Consider the following 18,724-nt stretch of genomic DNA (forward strand, 5'->3'; position numbering starts at 1 on the left):
ATATATAAATAAATACAATCCTTGACACAGCGATTTTAAACATTCAAGTCAACCCCCAAAACCCAGCGTTTGTTAACAACAGAAACAACTTGTGAAAACCCAGGTGTTCAGGGAAACAGCTTTCACCCTAAAATGACAACATACAGGAGGCCAATTAACAGGTAGAGCATTAAAGGAAACAAATAACCTCTTTAAACGCTTCTACAGTTTGTGGGGGAAACAACGAACAATCAAAAATCTCAGAACAACCAAACGAAGCAAACCCAACAGCTCTGCCCCTTCCTTTCAAACTCTTCTCATTATGAAAACGTAAGAGGGCAGAAATCAGAAATTCGGCATTTTGGGATCTCTGGTAGATTCTTTTGTCCTCGCAAATTTCATCAATCAGAGGAAATGTTTTCCCCTGCAGTCGCAGACCTGCACAAACATAAAACCCTCCGCTTAAGTTTCAATGCCCTTCCACTTCTTGCTTCTGTCGCGAACCCATATCTGGATTAACAGCAGACCCTCGTGCTTCAGACGAGTCTGATTACCAGGAGCTTCAAATACAATGCTTAAAATGAAAAGGAACTAAAGCCAAAGACATAGAAATCACACCCCACCCCTCCAGAGCAGGGCTCCCACCAAAGCCCTCCCCGGCAAGCCGCGGCTCAAGCGAGTCACCTGCGGCTATCCCAACACATCGTGGTGCTGATGCACCTTCACAAGCTGATAACGCCCACTGCGCCGGCCCCGGCAGCGCGGGCCGCTCCAGCCAGGCCGCGTTGCCCCGTGCCCTCCCGCCTCCCACCCCGCTTCCCCATGGGCTCCGCTGGCCGCCACGGCACCGCCTCAGGGGCGATGGGAACAAGGAGTACGTGGTTTTCCGGGTGCCGGGTACGATGAGGGGCATCTTCCACAGCCTCCGCTCACCTCACAGCCGCCTCTGGAAGGTTCTGTGGCGCGCGGGCACGTGACCCTTGGGCCCCGCCCCTCACGGCTCTAACGGGTTTGACTGCTCATCCCTTCCTCTCCCCTCACCCCAACGCTGAGGCAGCTTCCAAAGTGTGCAGCCTCGGGTTTGCTGCCTACTGATCAACCCCGATATTGGCAATTGCCCACATGTGGGACCCATTAGGGCGCTCAGAAGGAATTTGCGTTCGTTGTTCCACTTGAAATGCAAAGGTTATAAAATTTAACGGCCGCATGACAAGGAAACTATATGAAACACTCGGAGATTTACACATTACATTCTTCAGGCTTGTGGGCTGAGAATCGCTTTGCAATAGACGATGCAACCTGTGGTTTAGAGCATGGAGGTTTTTCTGGCAGTTTCCTTGTTGTCCTTTATTTCCCTTTATTTTTCGACCTTGCAGCTTGGTATTCAGTTACTGCGGCAGCTCCGAAGTAAAACAGAAACACAGCTTGTATCTTCTTTCAAGTATTTATTTCTTTTGTCCTGTTAACATGCAATAATGAAAGGAATTGCAAGGATTTTGGAGGGGAGGGGTAAAAATGAAAGCAGGAGAATGGAATAAAACCTCCCAACATAATGGCTTGATTTCTCACAGCATGTGCAGCACAAATGAACAGTAAACACGTAACACAGAAAAATGCAAAGGCAACATTTGCTAAAAGTTCCAAGGGAAAAAACCCATCATGAGTGCCCCTGAGCAAACTTTGTGATTAAATCCTCAGGGCCTTCACTTTCCTGAGCCCGTTTAGCACAGCAGATACCTTCCCCAAATCCACCTTGGGAGAACAAGGCCGCCTTGTCCAGCGTGGCTTGGTTTAAGGCATGGAAAGGCTGCAGTTGTGGCCCTGAGGGGAAGCTGTAATCTGAGGTACACAGATCAAGTAGGAGTGGGAAAGCCCCATTACAAATTTGTCACTGGGTTTGTGTGTTCAGGGCAAACTAAGCAACAGTTCATGGGCACCTAATTTTGTGGTGCTTGTCAGATCTCTTGGCAGTGGCAGAACTTGCCTTTGATCCATAAATTGGGAGCTTCCTTTGCAGACTGCTATCATGCAAAGACTTTAGAGTGACCCTAAGGGTTGTACCATCAGTACAACCATGTGTTGTCTCATTCTGTGACACTGCAAGACTGCACAATTTTCTGCTTCACCCTTGCCCTGTGCATAGAATACAATGGAAATACTCTGGGAAGGGCAAGGTTGGCAAAGGTGTCTGTTAAGGTACTGTCCTTGAGGTCTGGAGAGATGGGTTTCAAATCTGTACCCCAAAATCAGAGTGAAGAGGGTGAATATAAGCATCAGATGAATGGAGTTATGCTCTGCAGCAAGCACAACCTTCTTCACCAGTGTTCTCACTGCACTCAGACTGCTTCTTTTTCTGCATTTGCTCACTTTCCAGATTGGAGTGGCAGATTTATAACATTTGTGGATTCATTTTCTGAAATGAACTAGGGGTGAGTATGCAGCAAAACAAATCCCAAGGAATCCTAATGTCATTCCCCTCATATGGATATGCCATACCCTGATGTCAGGAGATCACTTTTATGTTAATTAACTATTTGCAGGATCATCCCTACACATCATTCGCTGATGATCTGAGGCTGAGAGACATGAATCCAGTGAAAGAAACAAAACTGAACCGTGAAAGTAAAAACAAATGCACTTTTGACAGTATCCCAAGTTAGATATTTCCCTTTAAAATGTCTGTAAGCACATTTTTGATCACAAGATTGGAGTATGTCATGAGAATGCATTCAAGTATGCATTTGCATTAATTTTGCTGCCAGAAGCCATCTCACAGTCATCCCCAGACATACTGGAGCCCCTAGAAAGCTTTCTGTGGGATTGGAGGACATCCAGCCTGGGGAAAGCAAAGCCACCATGGGATGTGGATGGCCAGTTCCACAGCAACACTACACACTAATGAATGGCAAGTGCTCAAAGCAGTAGTTATGGTGAATAGCTTGCAAGAAAATCACTGGTTGAGAATTTTTAAGTCTATAAATGTTTGATAAATGAAAATTTGAAAGAAGTCTGTTAAAAAATAATTCACTGAAAGCAGGTTTATTTTGTAGCAAGATTTTCCATTGCACACAGTAATACTAGCTATAAGGATCACAAGAGTAGGAGCTGCCCATCCAGCCGTAAACAGATCCAAGATGATCCATACTTTATACTGCAAAAGGACACTTTTAGGAATCATCAGAAAATCTGTGTTCATATTCCTGAATGGTAAATTGTCAGAATGAATCCAACAGCAGTGCTTACTGTGGGTAATGGAAATACAGGGCTTACACCTCAATTATTCAGACCAATGGAAAAGGTTCATGTGTCTTTATTTTCTGTTGAGTACGGATCTATAAATGCCAGTAGATCTACAGTTTGAGTCCTTGTCACAGAAAGTAGAGATGTTGCACTTACACATACCATTTGCACCCTCTGGACTTTTCATGCAGATACTGCCCATTTCAGCAAACCTTCCTGCTTTAATGGTTTGAGAATTATAGCTCATGATTCCCCCTTCAACCATAAAGTGATGTTCTGGGCAGCCACTATGTAAGAGTCTTCCCAGTTCAAACTCAGATCCTGTAGGTATTAAAAAGAATGTGCAGTTCTCAACTTGTTAGGTAGAAGTAATGCTGGCTTGCTGGGATTTTTGTACACTTCATGCTTTAAAGGAAGCTAATCTCAAAGATACTTAGGGCAGTTTGCAGTATTAATGCATGAGAAGGTGTGAACACCAGCACACACAAGTGAGAGACTTCTTGGAGGGAAGGCACAGGGATGAACAACCTGCATGAATAGCATTCTGGCTCAGAAAATCTCAAAACACAGTCTTCCCCAACAGGAACAACTGGAAGAGACAGCCAAAATGCTGAAAAATGAAGGAATCAGCAAAAATCAGACCTAATATAAACCCAGCTAAAATAAACTCAGCATGGCTCCTGTGGCTCATTCAAAAGAACAAATGCCTTGTCTCCTCTGGAAGTTCATTTACAAGAACTCAGTTCACTGAAGAAGACAGGATATAACTTGTCTTTTCTATGCTGTGAGGAGCCATTGGCAAACCTGACTGACAATATGAAGAAGTTTTAAAGGGAAATACTGAAGATTGCAACACTACCTACCAGGTTGCATCATAGAAAATGTGACATCTCCAGCCAGAAAGCCTCAGTGCTCCTAAATACTGGGCTTAAGAGTTTGACAGAATTAAGATTATTTTATTATTTGATGTAGGGATTGAGAGCTGTGAGGAGTAACTGCCTGAACTGAAAAACAACTTATAGTTTTAACACAGGTAAACTTACAATTCTATAATTTGGTTGAACAGAGGGGATGTGTATTAGGAAATCTGGTTTTAACTGGAATGCAGATGCATCGACTCTATGTTTAAACCAGTCAAAGGGAGGTCAGAAGGCTCAGTGCTATAACCCTGTAATGATGCAAGTTGAGTAGTCTATTGAATGTTTAAAAACAGTTGTTGGTACTCAACTTCTTTGGGTTTTGATATATATAGCAACTTTTGCTGCAGGACATCAACGCTTCTTGTTTTCATTACTTGTCTGTTTCAGCATCAAGATGCTTCCTAAAGAAATTCAACACTGTATTTCATTTGATGTTACACTCCAGAGTTTAACCTCACACTATGTTAAACCTCAGCTACGTCAACAGGACAACAGAGAAGCTGAATGTTTTAGGGTTCAAAGGTATTATAATAGTTGATGTGGGTGAAGGAGAGATTTTTGCAATAGCATACAGTTGAGAAACATGTCAGATCACTAATACTGAATATTCAAGAATATTAGAATACTGAAAGTTAGAGACTATTCAGCTGCTAAAGCACATGCACTGTTGCTTGCCGGTGTCTCTCTGCTGCCTTTTGCACAGCCCTTAAAAGAGTGACAAACTATTGCCCAGCTCTGCAAGTATTCTCCATGAATTTGCAGCCCTAGTGGGAATCCAGAGAAGACCACAAGGTATTTTGTTGCTGGGGAAAAGAAAGCTAAGGAATAGCTCACAATTGTGATCCTGTTTAATCCTGTTGCTGATTTGAGTCAATCATATTCTTCTCACTTTATTTATTATTTCCCATAGGGAAAATATGGCCTAAGAACTCAAGGAATAAGCTAAGAGCTGCTGTAGCTTCTCTTTCTGGTATCTGAGCAAATTTTCTCCATTTTCTAAGGCTGAGATTGAAGAGTTGCTCTGTTCTCTGATGGATTTTTTTTAAATAAGCAATTATTTTGCTATATTCAACAGTTGAGTGAGCAGGGACTTGTCACCTCTGCTCTTACTTGTAACATGCAGAGTTGCAGGGGGTGTAATGACCATGTGAGGGAACTGACTTCAGTATGGCATGTCTGCATGAAATTAGCATTCCCAGCAGGCTCAAGGAAGAGGACCTGTGTGTTGCACTATCACTTGTTTTCCATTATGACCATTTCCATCTTCTGTTTATGTTCTTCTGAGATGAGCCCTTTTTATTATAAACTCCAATTTCATGTGACAGGATATTTCATATAGCTAAAATATTCCAGAAACAGTATCGCCCCTTCACTTGTTGCAGTCATTTCTCTGCACAAAGGCACTAACTTGTCTGGAATAGATGGCAATGAATTGTCTCCTTTTCTTACAGCTAATGTTAACAGTGTAATGTGGCAGAGCAGTACCTAGGAACGCTCATCAGATCAAGAGCAATGCCCAAAGCAGAAGCCTGATGTTGAAAAGGAAGATGAAGCAGCATTTTGGTTAACATATTCACAATGCCCAGTGTTTGCACAGAGTGGTTCAAGGGAAGGATCTAGTCAGGGTTGAAATCTAGGGCAGGGCTTCTGGAAGTCATGTAGGCTACTCTCAGACACCCTTAGGTGCCTGACCTCAGTGCAATACTTGGTTCTATACTGGCTATCACATGTCATCTCATTCTTTAATCTGTGTTTTTAGAAGCATCTTGTGGGACCACAAGTTTAAATCCATTTGTTCCATGCTTCTACGTACTGCAGCTTTCCATGCCCTCTTCCTCTGTATGAGTGTACTTTAATAGGGTTTGATCAGGTAACCAGTAGCAGTGGCAAACTGCCTCAGAAGATCTGTAGGTAGTCAATTTTAGAAGCCAGGGTCACTTTCAGTCAGAAGTCAGAAGGCTTCTGACATGTCCAGATTTAAGGCATTGATATTCCAACAGTTATTTCCTTCCAATAATTCCACATGGCTTTGGGAATGAGAATGCTTGGGGAAGATGTCAAACAACAACTTTTCACTTTTGTATTCTTTTCATTATCATTTGATTAACATAGACAGAGAAAATTCATGCCTAGGATGCTTGTCTGTGAAAAGCCTGAACAACACAGAGGCAACTCTTTCAGATTAATAAAACTTGAATTAAAAAAATGCTTTTGAATAAGAAAAAAAAACAGGAAACTGAACCACATCTACTTGGGAGCATGTGGTTAGAATGAGTATTAACAAAAGCCAGAGAACCGCATGTCCTTGTAATACCTGGGCATGATGGATGGCACAAGAGAGCAAACAGTAACTGGCTACGAAGCTAATGAACTGCTTTTTAGGGCATGATGACCTGTAAGAATGAAGAGTAACAACGTGCCGCTTTTATAGACTTTGTGTTTGGATGGAAATCACATGCCTTTAGTGTTAGCTAACTTCAGGAATACAAGGTGGCGTCTCACCACTGTCTGTTTAGGGCCATCACACTCCCTCTAGAATTGTATCTATCCTCTATTTGGTTTTCTTGTATGCTTACTCATGCTCAGCTCAAACTGGAGTGTTCTTCTCTCGTTTAAGGAGGAACTGTTCTTTTCTAGATTTATGCACAAATCAACATATACATTTGTCTCAGGGTTTCTTTTCTGCATTAGTATGTGACAATGCCCATAGCAAAGGTGAGCATACAGAACTATTAAGTTTGGACTCTGTGCCCCCAAGGGTGTGAAGATACAAATTGTTTCCTCAGAGGTCTAGGCTTGTCAGTTGTACTCAGTCCACACTGTTTCTGCTAAAGCATTAGAGGCATCTCTTACAGAAGCAAAAGAGGGTATTATGTTTCAAGGAAAGATGACAGAAGCAGAGGAAACTCACTACCTGCCATGGTACTGGCAGCACTCAGGTCATCCATAAATAGTCTACAGGCTAGGGTAGCTCAGACCCATCAAAGCAGAGCCTGGTCTCCTTCACACATTACCTTGATGATCTGACTCTCCTCAAGAATACAGAAAGGGTTGTTTCTGCTGAAGCTGCTACTCCGTGAGAGGATTGAAGAAAGGTACTGAGGTGATTCTAGTAAATTAGAGGGTGAGAAGAGGGGCAGTTTATCAGTCAGAAAAGTGACCAAATTGCCAGCTTCTTGTAGGAAACAGTGGATAAAGGAGAATGACTAGCAGGGAGAAGATGAAGTTCTGCTTTTCTTCATGTCATCTCCAAGTTAGTTGCTGAAACCTGTGAGAGAGCCAGAAAGCCTCAGCAATCCTAAATCTGTCATTATTCACATCTCAAATCCTCCTTTAGAAAAGCACTCTAGCAAAGAAGATTCTGTTGACTAGAGAATTAACTGCTGCTTGTGGCTGACAGGTTTTGCTCAGTCTCCAAACTCCAGCAGGGTGAGAAGCTTGGAGGATCTTAGCACCAGGGAGGTGAGCGATACAAAGCCAGTGCAGAGTATTCTGATTCTTGGGGCGGTTGGTTGGTTGGTAAAAATGCAAGATGACATTTGGCATACTCTTGCTTTACCCCCAAACTTATGAACAAGTTGTTGTCAAAAAAGTTGCTGTCACCAAGATTAAGTTTATTAAAGCTACGTGAAAACATGAAACCAAAATAGATGATCCAAGGTCACTCTGTATTCTTTTCTCAACAGCTGCAGTTCAGCTCAAGGAAAGCATGGGTCCACATTAATGTCTGCTACAAACAGACATATTCTCTTCAATAGAAATGCACCCATTCATGCTTTGCCTGTACTGAGTCTGTGACTGGGTTTTTATGAGATTTGGCAAGTGCAGCACTATCTGCTAATATCTGAAGGTGGGAGTGTTCAGGGAGTTGTCTGAAAGGAGATGGGATCATACCCACCCACACTTATTAACACCTTACATGAAAGTACAAAGTTCCTCTTTACGAACATCAGAATCGCTTGCCCAGGCACTTTCTGTGAAGTTCCCGTCTTCAGGGCTTCCTTCTTTTCTTCATCCTGCTAAAACCAAGCTATCAGCAGGGATATGGCTGGAAGAGCCTTTTAAATTTCACCAAGGTTGCATAAGGGAACATGATTTTTGTCTTTTCCTCATTAAAACCAAAATACATACTCACATGAGGAATCAGATTTACTTACATAGGACTCCTTCTCTCCCTGCCCTGCCTCGCTGATTCTGAAAAACACTTTGTATGAACACCAGCCTGTGAAAGCACCTGGAACTTAAAAATCCTCCCATTAAAACATGGTGTCTGAAATCAAGAGAATGTATGTCCCAAAACAGCTAACATTTCTCTGTAGTTCATACCTTAAACTAGCAACAATCTCCTGAATAAAAATGATGGTAAGAGGTCTTCTACTTCTTCACAGATTGGAGCAAGTAAAACTAATTTCATATGAAACTTAAGTGACATGTTCCTACAGCTTCACCTAGACTCCTCCAACAGGATAATAAATACATACAAGGATTTCAACTTACTCCAGAGTCTTTGTATGACATCTGGCTTCAAGATGGTGGCATGGAGAAGTGCAGTGATGACACAGGAAAACAGAAGGGAAAAAACCTAGTGCAGTGGAAAGCAGGAGGCAGTGGAAAGAGCAGGGAAAACCAAAATTAAAGTAAGTCAAAGGGCGGAAATTCCTCTGAGAAGGCCTTAGGCTTCAACAAAGCTTGTGGACATTTGTAGCACTTTGAGATTACCCAATACTAACCTTATGTGAAGGGGAGAGTAGACCTCAGCAGGCATTCCAGAGGAGCCTTTCTATAAAAATCAAGTCTTCAAATGTATGCATCCAGATTTGCAAGTAGCTCACTGAATGAAGAGCATTCTGTCTTGCAACACTCACAAGAAATTCTCTTACCCAACTCTTCCTTACTATTTGAAAAGCAAAGTCAATGTTTTCCTCATTATTTTCTGTTTGCTGCATACCTCTCCCCCACTGTGACTGCTATTTGACCTGCTGTCCGCTCAGAGACCCTGAGGGGAAGAGAGAGGGAAGTTTGTGTGCATGTGCATGAGAGGAGTGAGATGATGAGAGTCTCAGCTATGTTCTGACTTGTTTATATTCATTAAAAAGAAATCAACAGCACTTGGTATGTAAGACAACCTCTGATGATAGGGAATGTCTCTTATGCAGCACAGGAAAAGAGCAGATTCATCTGAGGATTTGGGAATGTGTGGGGACTTAATTTCAGTGTGTGTACCAGCTTTTACCTCCCTTTTGCATTAGGATGTTATCAAATAATAGAATCTCAGCATAAAGGTTTAATTAAAGGAAGACTTCACCCTCTTTCACCAATTCTGTTTGCTCTTGCATCTACAAGTCTGGCACACTTGTGATTAATGAGAAACCAGTAAGGATCAGAGTGCAGAAGAGTAGGTATGTCTGATCATCCCTTCCCAAGTGCCTTGTGATAAATATGGTACCTTCAGTATTCCTGGCAGATCCTTGAAGGGTTCTCCCTTCATTGCACTTGTGTTTTCAATGAACTGGGTTTCTTCTCAAAAAATTGACAAAAAATAAAGCTGAAAGAGTCTATGAGGGTGGGTGTCAAAATCACAGATCAAAGTTACTTTTCATCCTCTCCAGAGAGCCTCAGACATCTAGGAATTCAAAACAAAACTCCACTGTAAGAAATGTTTCCAGAGCCAGCACAGTGCTACAGCTTGTATGTTCTGCACTTAGAAGGGAAGCACTGACCCAGCCAGGAGAGCTCCTCAGAACACCCCCACAAGCAGCAGGGCTTGTATCAGTGGCACCTTGGGTGCTGTCTTCCTCTTGAACTGCTCAAGAAGATACGTAGCTACTAGTTTTTAACATTCAATTCACATCATTGTACCTAAATCACTGATCTTCCATTCTCCATGGCAGAACCAAAGGAGTATTTCAAATACAGCTCACAGCTTTTCTGCTGTAAATCAGGTCTCTCAAAGGAAATTATATATTTAGGCATATGAGGGTTTTCCTCTTCTAAACTTCTGTATATAAGCTCTGGCTTTATGAAGAAATACTTTTCCTTTCTAGAGCATGTTCAATTTGAATTTGCTGAGGTTTTAGCAAACATTTAGGTAGTCAGACTTTCAACTTTGAGGTAGGGACACACTAGAAATATCTGCTTTGCAGGTCAGGTTTGAAATTATGCAGTTTGCCTCAGGTTACAGAGGACATTTACAGAAAAGCTTGAAATTCAGCTCAGGAGACTTAAATTCATTCCTTTAACCAGGTGGCCTTCCTTGAGGCACTCATTCAGGTGTTCTCCAGTTGGGTTTGCTCCTTCCTTGTATTGCAATTATATTAATTCCTCTTTTAGCAGTGTTCCAGCTACATTACTGTGCCTAGTGCTGCACACTGCATCTGGCAATGGAATGCAGTGTTGCTCTTACTAGGCTGTCAAAGAGAATGTATCACCACAAAAATAAATAATGTCTAGCTGCTTCTGGCATTTCAGTCCGAGCAGTATTTATCACTTCTGGCTGATCCGTGCCTGACTCAATGCCCCTAACAAACAATGGATATAGTCCCAGTCGAATTCAATGTGCATTTAATCAGGTCTTTGCTAACTGTGCTTCCAAACTTCACATTTCATAAGGACTAAAGTACTGTCTCTTTTGGTTTTAGACCATTATTCAACTTACTTCACTGCTCAGATTCAAACAATGGATTTTCTTCTGCATGGATTAGGTCAGTGAATGTATGTTTGTATAAGCAGATTCTAGTTTTAGTACTGGATTTAGTTCCTCCCCAGTGTGATGCTGCCTACCTGGCAATCTGGGATTAAAGCTGAAAATATGTATGTATTTTATCATAAATGAACAAAGATATCCAGAAAGACAATTAAATTTCATAGATGAGTTCAGTGACAGAAAGAATCTTCCACTATTCAAACTGTCTGCTCTTTTGACTGAGCATTCCCCTCCAGCCTTCTCAGGTGAAGTAAGACAGCTTTCCTGAGCCCAGCACAGTCCTTCCAGACAGAAGTCCTGGGTGGCCCTTATCAAAGGAAACATTGCCCCACAGTTTGTTCCTTCCCTGATGTGACTTGGGAACAGCTTCATGAAGGGATGTAAAGTGAAGGAAAGGAAGGAAGCTTCCATTAAATGTCCATAACTTTTAGTTCTTCAAAGTATTTTTTAAATTCCTCATTGAAAAAGCTGAAATGAAACCAGAAGCAGTTTGTAATTGCAGTTCCTCTGAAGAGGGCAGAAAGAATGCATGGGGTGTGATGTGCTGAAACAGCCTACAGACGCTTTAGGAACAAAAATTACATCTTAAAACTATGAGTAGATTTAACAATTTAAAGAATTAACCATCATATAAACATTTCACACTTTTTGTTTTTCTTTCCAAGGGTCCATAGTCTAGTTATTCAATCTTGTGCAAAGGTCATGTTACTATGGATATGACCTGCAAGAAATGTGTTGCCTCAGAGCAGCGCAAGTCACATGAACAGGCTGAAAGCCAAGACTGCTGATTCACAGCCTTGTCAGGATTTTCATGCTTGTGCTGGTTCCACTGAAGAACAGTCCTTGCACCATTAAGTCTATGTTCGTCCTTTGAAAGTATTCATGCAGGTGTAGCTCCCAGAAAACTTGTGGATTTCTTCAAGTGCTGCCTGAGGGAGAATGCTGCAGGAGAAGCAGAAAGAAAATAAGCAGACCAGACAAACAAACCTCTTAGTCTGTTCTAGTAAGAGGATGTGTAAATATGCATTTATGTACACACATACATAAGCATACTATTCTCAAAATGAACCATTGAGGGTGCACAGACAAAACATGTTGAGTAGGTCTAAAGGGAGAAAGTTCTATCAAGTTGCTCTTTCTCTACAGAAATATTTATCCAAAAAGGTCTGTAAAAACTGCAGATTGGAAGATACCATCATGTTTTATTCCTCCCCGCTTCTGTGTAGAATCTTGGACTCTGAAATATACAGATTTAACCTGAATGCTTTGGTTAACCTGCCATCTGTTTGTGCTAGGCATGTGCCCTCGTTATCATAAGGCATGTGTATAGATCTGATTCCTGACAACTACTGTAAAGGAAAATGGATTATTAATTCTTACATTACAGGAGAAGGAGAATGGCCTTTGTTCAGTCTGTACAACTTCTGGGAACTTTTGAGAGTATCACAGAGCAAAGCATTTATTGTGAATTACTTTTCTTGCTTGCAATGCAGTATTGTAACTATTTTCCACAGAAATCTCGTGCCCTTATTTCAGTTCCTGACTGAAGCAGGTTTTCCAAAGGCTTTAATGGAAAATTTCATGGAAATAAAATTTTAAATGTCTTTTCTCTTTAGTTGTTTCAGGATATGAAGTTATGACTTTCTTTCCTTGGGGACTTTAAAATTCCTGTCCTAATCATACACAAAAATACTTTTTTTTAACAGTTTGATTGCTTTAGCACAGGGAAAGACAGCTGTGATGTACATATCTTGTTGCGCAGAAATCCTTTATAACACAGAGCCTGGAGCCCAAACAGCTCTGTGCACATGTCAAGTGTTAAGAAATTTCCTAGATACAAATACTAGTTCAGACCTCAGGAATTCAAATTTGGGGAGTGAAACTTGTTTCATAAAAGGGTCATATCCAGGGAAAACATCTATGAAGGGAATCTCAAGACGTTTTATGTCTTTCTTGGGAAGGGACGAACAAATCTGATCCTGGATACTGGGTTACAGCCAAACTGTTTGACAGACATAGAGGGACTGTAAGCTAGTCTTGCCAAATTGGTGAGGCTATTGCTGGGCAAAGGAAATATTTACCTCTTTAGGATGACAAGAACATGCATTGTCCATGGAAGGAGCAGGAAGGCTTGATTCATCTGAACTGCTTCTACTGTCCTCCTAGCCACTGTCTCTGGCTTGAGAGGAGGAAAAAGGTTAGGGAACCTAAGTAAATAAAGTAAAAAATAAAATAATTATTTGTTAACCAACCTCCTGCTTTAAGATATCACTGCCCAAGTCCTGTTACTCACTAAGCTATCGCTGGTTTCTGGCATTCAAACATGCCCCAAAGCAGGCTGGAAGAAGCAGAAAGTTCCAGTTTCAGCCAGAATGATGGAAGCAGAAAGCTCAGTTCCAACCAGTACTGCTGGTTTAGCTAAATGTTATGAATGTACATGTTGGTGCCTTCAGGAAGAAGTGGCAGAGTGTGCTCAGAACCTTGATTCAGGGATTTTCTTAAACTGCATGCAAACTAATCCCAAAATGCTGTCATTTCAGTATTGTCCTTTTTCCTCTTCTTCTCTATTGCTCTTTGCTCGATTCAAATTCTTGACAGGTGAAAGGCATTGCTTTTAATACCAAATAGAAGGCTTTTCCCAGCTCCAGCAATAGCTTGACACTGCAATTTTCTTGTCTAAGAGAACACTAGCACTAACTATATTAATAACTTACTTTGTCCATTGTAAAAGATTAATTTGGTCAGCTTTTAGTCTTTGAATTTAGCTTGTTTTCTTAGATTGAGGTTGAAAGGAGGTACTGACAGCTTTACTTCAGGAAGTGGCTGTCATTCCTTTCAGTGGAAAGAATTAAGAATTTCAATGAATAAAGAAGGAATTTGTACTGTTAATTCTCAAGTAATTTGTAGACTGCGCCTCTTAAATGACCTCAGCTTTCAGATTAACTCCCTTCCCTCTGTGGTGACTGCATATGGCCTAAATACACTCAGGGAAAATAACTTTTAGCTTTCTATGCAGAAGCAAATGTCTCACTCAGTAAGACAGGTTGTGTGAATATGACAGCAGCTGAAGGAACCAGTCTGATGAGTCCCTGCTGGCCTAGAGTGACCCTCTGTTTGCAGGCAGCCAAATGAGACATCAAATTCTCTTAACTAAATAAAGCATTAATTAGGAGTGTATTGTGATGATTCATTTAAGATGAGATGCTTTATTCTAGTTCCCCTTGACTGACCTGATTCTCATGCCCTGAAACATCTCTGTGCTGGTGTGGAAGGGCAGGACTGTTGTGGCATTCACTCCAGGGCAGTCGAGCAGCCCTAAGGTCAGGCTCTCCATAAATGCAAAGGATGAGGCTTTGGAGGTGCAATAGTCAATGGCACCAGGGATGGCTGACAAGGCCAGGACAGAGTTCAGGCAAACAATGTGTCCCTTCTGCAACTCCAGCATCCTTGGCAGGAATGCTTTGGTGGTCTGAAGAACAACAGCGTTAAAAAAAGAAAAAAGTTTGTTCAGCAGAGATACAACAAAAACAAGAGTTACTTTAAAAAAATAATGTGACAGAGAGAACAAATTGTGCTGTTCACTATGCTAGGGAGAGTGGGGCAGGACCTTGTTGCTTTGTAATTCTCTGAGATTCTAAACAGGCACAGTTTGTATAGAAACAAAACAAAATCTCTCTCCTCTGATAGTCTACACACATCTCTGTACAGGGCACTATCCTCTGAGAACTCAGGCTTTCTCAAAAGAAATCAGATGTTTTACTGGAAATCACAGAATGGGGCTACAAGAACATCAAATACTGTTACTACTGGGAAAAATCAAAATTTTAGACTTTTTTTCCCCTTGGCTTTTCCCCTCACATTGTTTTTTCTGTCTCCTTTTCACAACAGACTCATTTTACCAAGCATTGTTTAAAAAGACCTAGTAACAGCCAAGTTTTTGCTGGCTCCTGTCACTCACTCCCAATTCCAAAAGCATGTGATTGGTACAAGAGCTCCTCTTACCCAGAACTGTCCCAGGGTGTTTATATGTTGTGATTTGAGCAGTGCATCATCATCACTGTCCATCAGGCTCTTCCCATGGACCACAGCAGCATTGTTCACCAGGATAGTGATATCACCCACCTGCAAAAAAACCCAAATTCCTTCTTACAACTATCTCTCCTTGTGAACTGGCAGTTACTGCTAAATCTCAGTATCTATTATTACCTAAATATGTTATTATTTTCCTAGCTTTCGACATTCTTACTTATAGGGCTTGTAATCACTACGACCAGTAGCTGGACTATGTACAACACAATCTGGATGGTCACCCCTCTTTTTTTCCCAATTTGCCAATCTATTTTCTTCCTTATCAGTCAGAGTCATTACTCAGTGCTGTCCACAAACAGTGCTTCTACACAGACACTAACCTTCTCCCGCACAGCTTTGGCCTGCCGATAGACCTCCTCTCGATTTCCTACATCACAGATGAAATAGTGACATTCTGTCCCCATCATCCTGATTTCCTCTGTGGTCTCCTTCAGGCATTTCTCAGTTCGACCCCACAGGATGATCTGCAGCAAGAAACTTTTGTTAGAGTCAAACTGCTTCTGCTTCAAATCTAAAATAATTAAAACATGCTTTCTAACTTCAACAATTTGATGAATATCTTTGTTGTGTTTTCACTGCCAGCCCTTTGCGTTGTTTCATTTAGAACTAACAATGATCTTCTATTACATGGGGATGAGACTTGAGTATCCTGGAGGTAGCTGCATCCCAGTGCTGATACACTATTTCCAGGTTCTTTGGAAGCAATAGAAAATGCCACATCTTTAGCCTAACATGACAAATCTATGAAACACTTGGCGAATTTTCTGTATCACAGAATTTCAAACCTATCCCTGATTCAGCTATACACACACAAAGATAAATTTCTTCTAAAATCCCAGACTTTCCTATATATCTGGTATGTCATCTGCTTCTTGTTCTACATTTTGAGACAGCATCTGCTCTGCAGTAAAACATGATTTTTTCAGCGTATCATCTGTAACTGCTTGCAGTGCTGTTTGCAGGCTGGTGTCCTAACTGCAGTTCAAACAAGAGATTCATCCTAATACATATATCTGAAGTGAGAAATTTCAAGCACAAATTTATTTTGCAACTAATATATGCAAGATCCCTCTTGCCACTCCCATTTAACATAGGAAAGATGATACAATACTGCTTGTACACAGAACAACTGTGAATATCCATAGAAACAAAACATTTGGTGCTTCCAGCACTGTATTTCAAACATTCATCTACCAATAAAAATATTCAACTGAAACATTTTTTCCTGGTATATAACCTTCTTTTCTATTTTTTTTAAGGTTACTCAGCTGGGTTCTCAACCCTTTCCTAATGAGTTAAATTTATCATTTAATATAAATCATTATTATAAATAATAATTTAATCCCATTTATAAGTCATTGCCACATCTGTGATCATAAATACATACAGACTGATAGTTATAGTCTCAAAATCACCAAAGGGCTAATGAGTTGGTTAACTAGAAACTTCAGAGCATGTATAAATACGCCAGAGCCACTTCATGGGAAATCTTATGTCAGGTGAAGTAATTTTCAAGGAAAAGCCCATTAAAACCATTCAAAACTGCAGAAAACATCTGGCTAAAAATGGAGCTTGTGTATTGGCCTGTCCTCGAAAGCCTCAGCACATCACCCGTAGCTACCAGGCTTTGGCATCTGCACAGAGCTTGTAAAACCAATGGCTATTTACTCACTGCTGAACTCAGAGCTAGACTGGGGGATAATTCTTATGCCTACTCTGCAGACTTGACAGGAAACCAAGAACATGTGAGAAATTTCACAAGTTTTCAGGAAATATTTACAAAATACCATTCAGCTACAAGCACACACATACTTGCTCTCTCTTTCACAACCTACACCTCTGTTGGAAAGGGAAGAAAAAAACCATTACAAAATGTCAACCTTAAGCATCAAGTCTGATTTCCACTCTGAGTTTGCAACAGGTTGAACTTCAGCCTCTTAGGACTGGATCAGTTAAATGAGACAGTAAAAAATGAACTGACAAGTTGAAGACTGATGGAAGGTAGGAGAAGAAGAGAAAGAGAATCAATGTGGCAGACAAGGCCAGATTGGACAGACATGGGCAACATGGTCTAGTGTGAGGCATCCCTGCCCATGGCAGGGGGTTGAAACTGGATGATCTTAAGGTCCTTTCCAACCCAAACCATCCTATACTTCTATGATTTTATGACAAGGGGAATGAGGCAACAAACAGACCTCACATACCCAGCACTCCAGGTTTCCCACTGCTATTGCAAAATAAAAAGTAGATCCCTCACTCTTCACTTTAATCTGTTTCAAACATCCACACAGCCTCCTATTCCCAAGAGCTGCCACTGATGCACCGAATGTCAGGAAAGATACATGGAAGAATCGTAAGCAAAGGACAACCTGTCAAAGGAATATCTGTCTAATGCAACTCTCGGACATAACAATTTTTATGCCCCAACAGTTACTTTGGGACCTTTAATATCTACAGGCAAGTCTTGTGAGGTGACCCCATTAAAATCTGGGCCTTCTGGGGAAGACAGGATTTGCTGGTTCTCCTGCTGACAGCATTAACTTCAGCTCTGATTTTTTTTCCATGGGAAGTTTTTGTGTCCTTGATATTGTTCACACTAAGGTGAAAGCTTCAACCTGAGTAAGAAAAAAGCAGCAAATGAAAGGACATTCTTTAGTGAGAGGGGAAAGTTCCCCAGTGACACAGGAGGTTTCCTGCCGTCACTGCTGCTACTTTTTACAGATGGATAAAACTCAGAACCCAGTACAACCTGCTTCTGGTCCAAATTCAAGCTTCCTACAAGACGTATAAGACTTTTAATTTCTCTCTGACATCTCGCCAAATTAAATTGTCAAGAGCTTCCCTCTGGCTTCTGAGGATATCACATCTTACAGAGAAACGAGACTTTTAGTTGCTGCATTAGCCTCCTGAGGTTTCTGTTGCTCCTGAGCTCTGTCTTTACAGAGGGCTTTGGCTTAGCGTTTGTTCCTGTGTAGGCAATACTTGTCTCCTCTTGCCTGCAGCAGTTTCACCGAGGTTCTCCTAGGTCTACTACTGTGGCCTGAGATTTCCTACAAACCTCCCTGCTCTCCTGAATTCACCTCCTTCTGCAAAACCTGCAATTAGGTGAGTTGCTGCTTAAGACTTGGAACTCATCAGGTTAGATTATTTGTAACATTCTTACTAAATTAAGAGTCAGGGATAATTGTGCATGTTCCCAATGCTCCTGAACAAACCCTTCTGCTCACTGGAGGCTTAGGAGAGAACGACTTACAGACAAAGAAATTCTTGCTTGGGACAGAGGAAAATGCGGAGAAATAAAGGAGAAAAGAGACCACGGTGTCCTCTTTACACAGCTTGTCAGGATGTTGCACAGCCACCCATTCACAGTTAATTTAATGGTGGATAGAGAAATACTGAATTTGTGTTTCGGGTAAATTCTTGGACAGACAGTTTTCCGCTCTGGAAAGAATCCAGCCCCCATTTCTTCTCCCCTTTCAGCTCTCATCATAGTGTCCTGCCAGCCCCTCCCTACCACACTAGACACGCTCTCCTTTCAGAGAGTTACTGACCAGAAAATTGCAGAGGGCAGGAGCCCGGGGAGGTGGTTTAATCCCCATGGCAGCTCCTGGAGGCTCCCTGCCCGCTGGTTACCCCTGGGTGACCTGGGCGGTTGGCAGCCAGGGAAGCAGGTGGAAAGTTACAACAATCCCTTGTGCTAAGGCTGTGATAAGAGTGGGGAAGCAGCAGCAGGGCAGGCATCTTCCTACTGTTGGGTGTAGGAAAGCAGAGATTTATGGTGACAGAGGAACTT

General features: G+C 41.5%; 1 protein-coding gene across 4 annotated transcripts in view; it reads right to left on the bottom strand.

The window, feature by feature from the left end:
* Positions 1 to 3,273: 3,273 nt before the first annotated feature.
* DHRS3 (dehydrogenase/reductase 3) overlaps positions 3,274 to 18,724 on the bottom strand; it is a 180,028-nt gene continuing 164,577 nt past the window's right edge. For all 4 annotated transcript variants that reach the window (XM_031042445.2, XM_034068272.1, XM_034068273.1 and 1 more), the window contains 5 exons: positions 15,252 to 15,395; positions 14,845 to 14,964; positions 14,073 to 14,311; positions 12,924 to 13,049; positions 3,274 to 11,784 (listed from right to left, as the gene is read on the bottom strand). In XM_031042445.2, coding sequence (XP_030898305.1) covers positions 11,700 to 11,784; positions 12,924 to 13,049; positions 14,073 to 14,311; positions 14,845 to 14,964; positions 15,252 to 15,338 — 657 coding nt within the window. In that variant the 5' untranslated portion in view covers positions 15,339 to 15,395 and the 3' untranslated portion in view covers positions 3,274 to 11,699. The remainder of the gene's footprint in view (positions 11,785 to 12,923; positions 13,050 to 14,072; positions 14,312 to 14,844; positions 14,965 to 15,251; positions 15,396 to 18,724) is intronic.

Source organism: Melopsittacus undulatus, chromosome 12, assembly GCF_012275295.1.
Source record: "Melopsittacus undulatus isolate bMelUnd1 chromosome 12, bMelUnd1.mat.Z, whole genome shotgun sequence".
Classification (NCBI taxonomy): domain Eukaryota; kingdom Metazoa; phylum Chordata; class Aves; order Psittaciformes; family Psittaculidae; genus Melopsittacus; species Melopsittacus undulatus.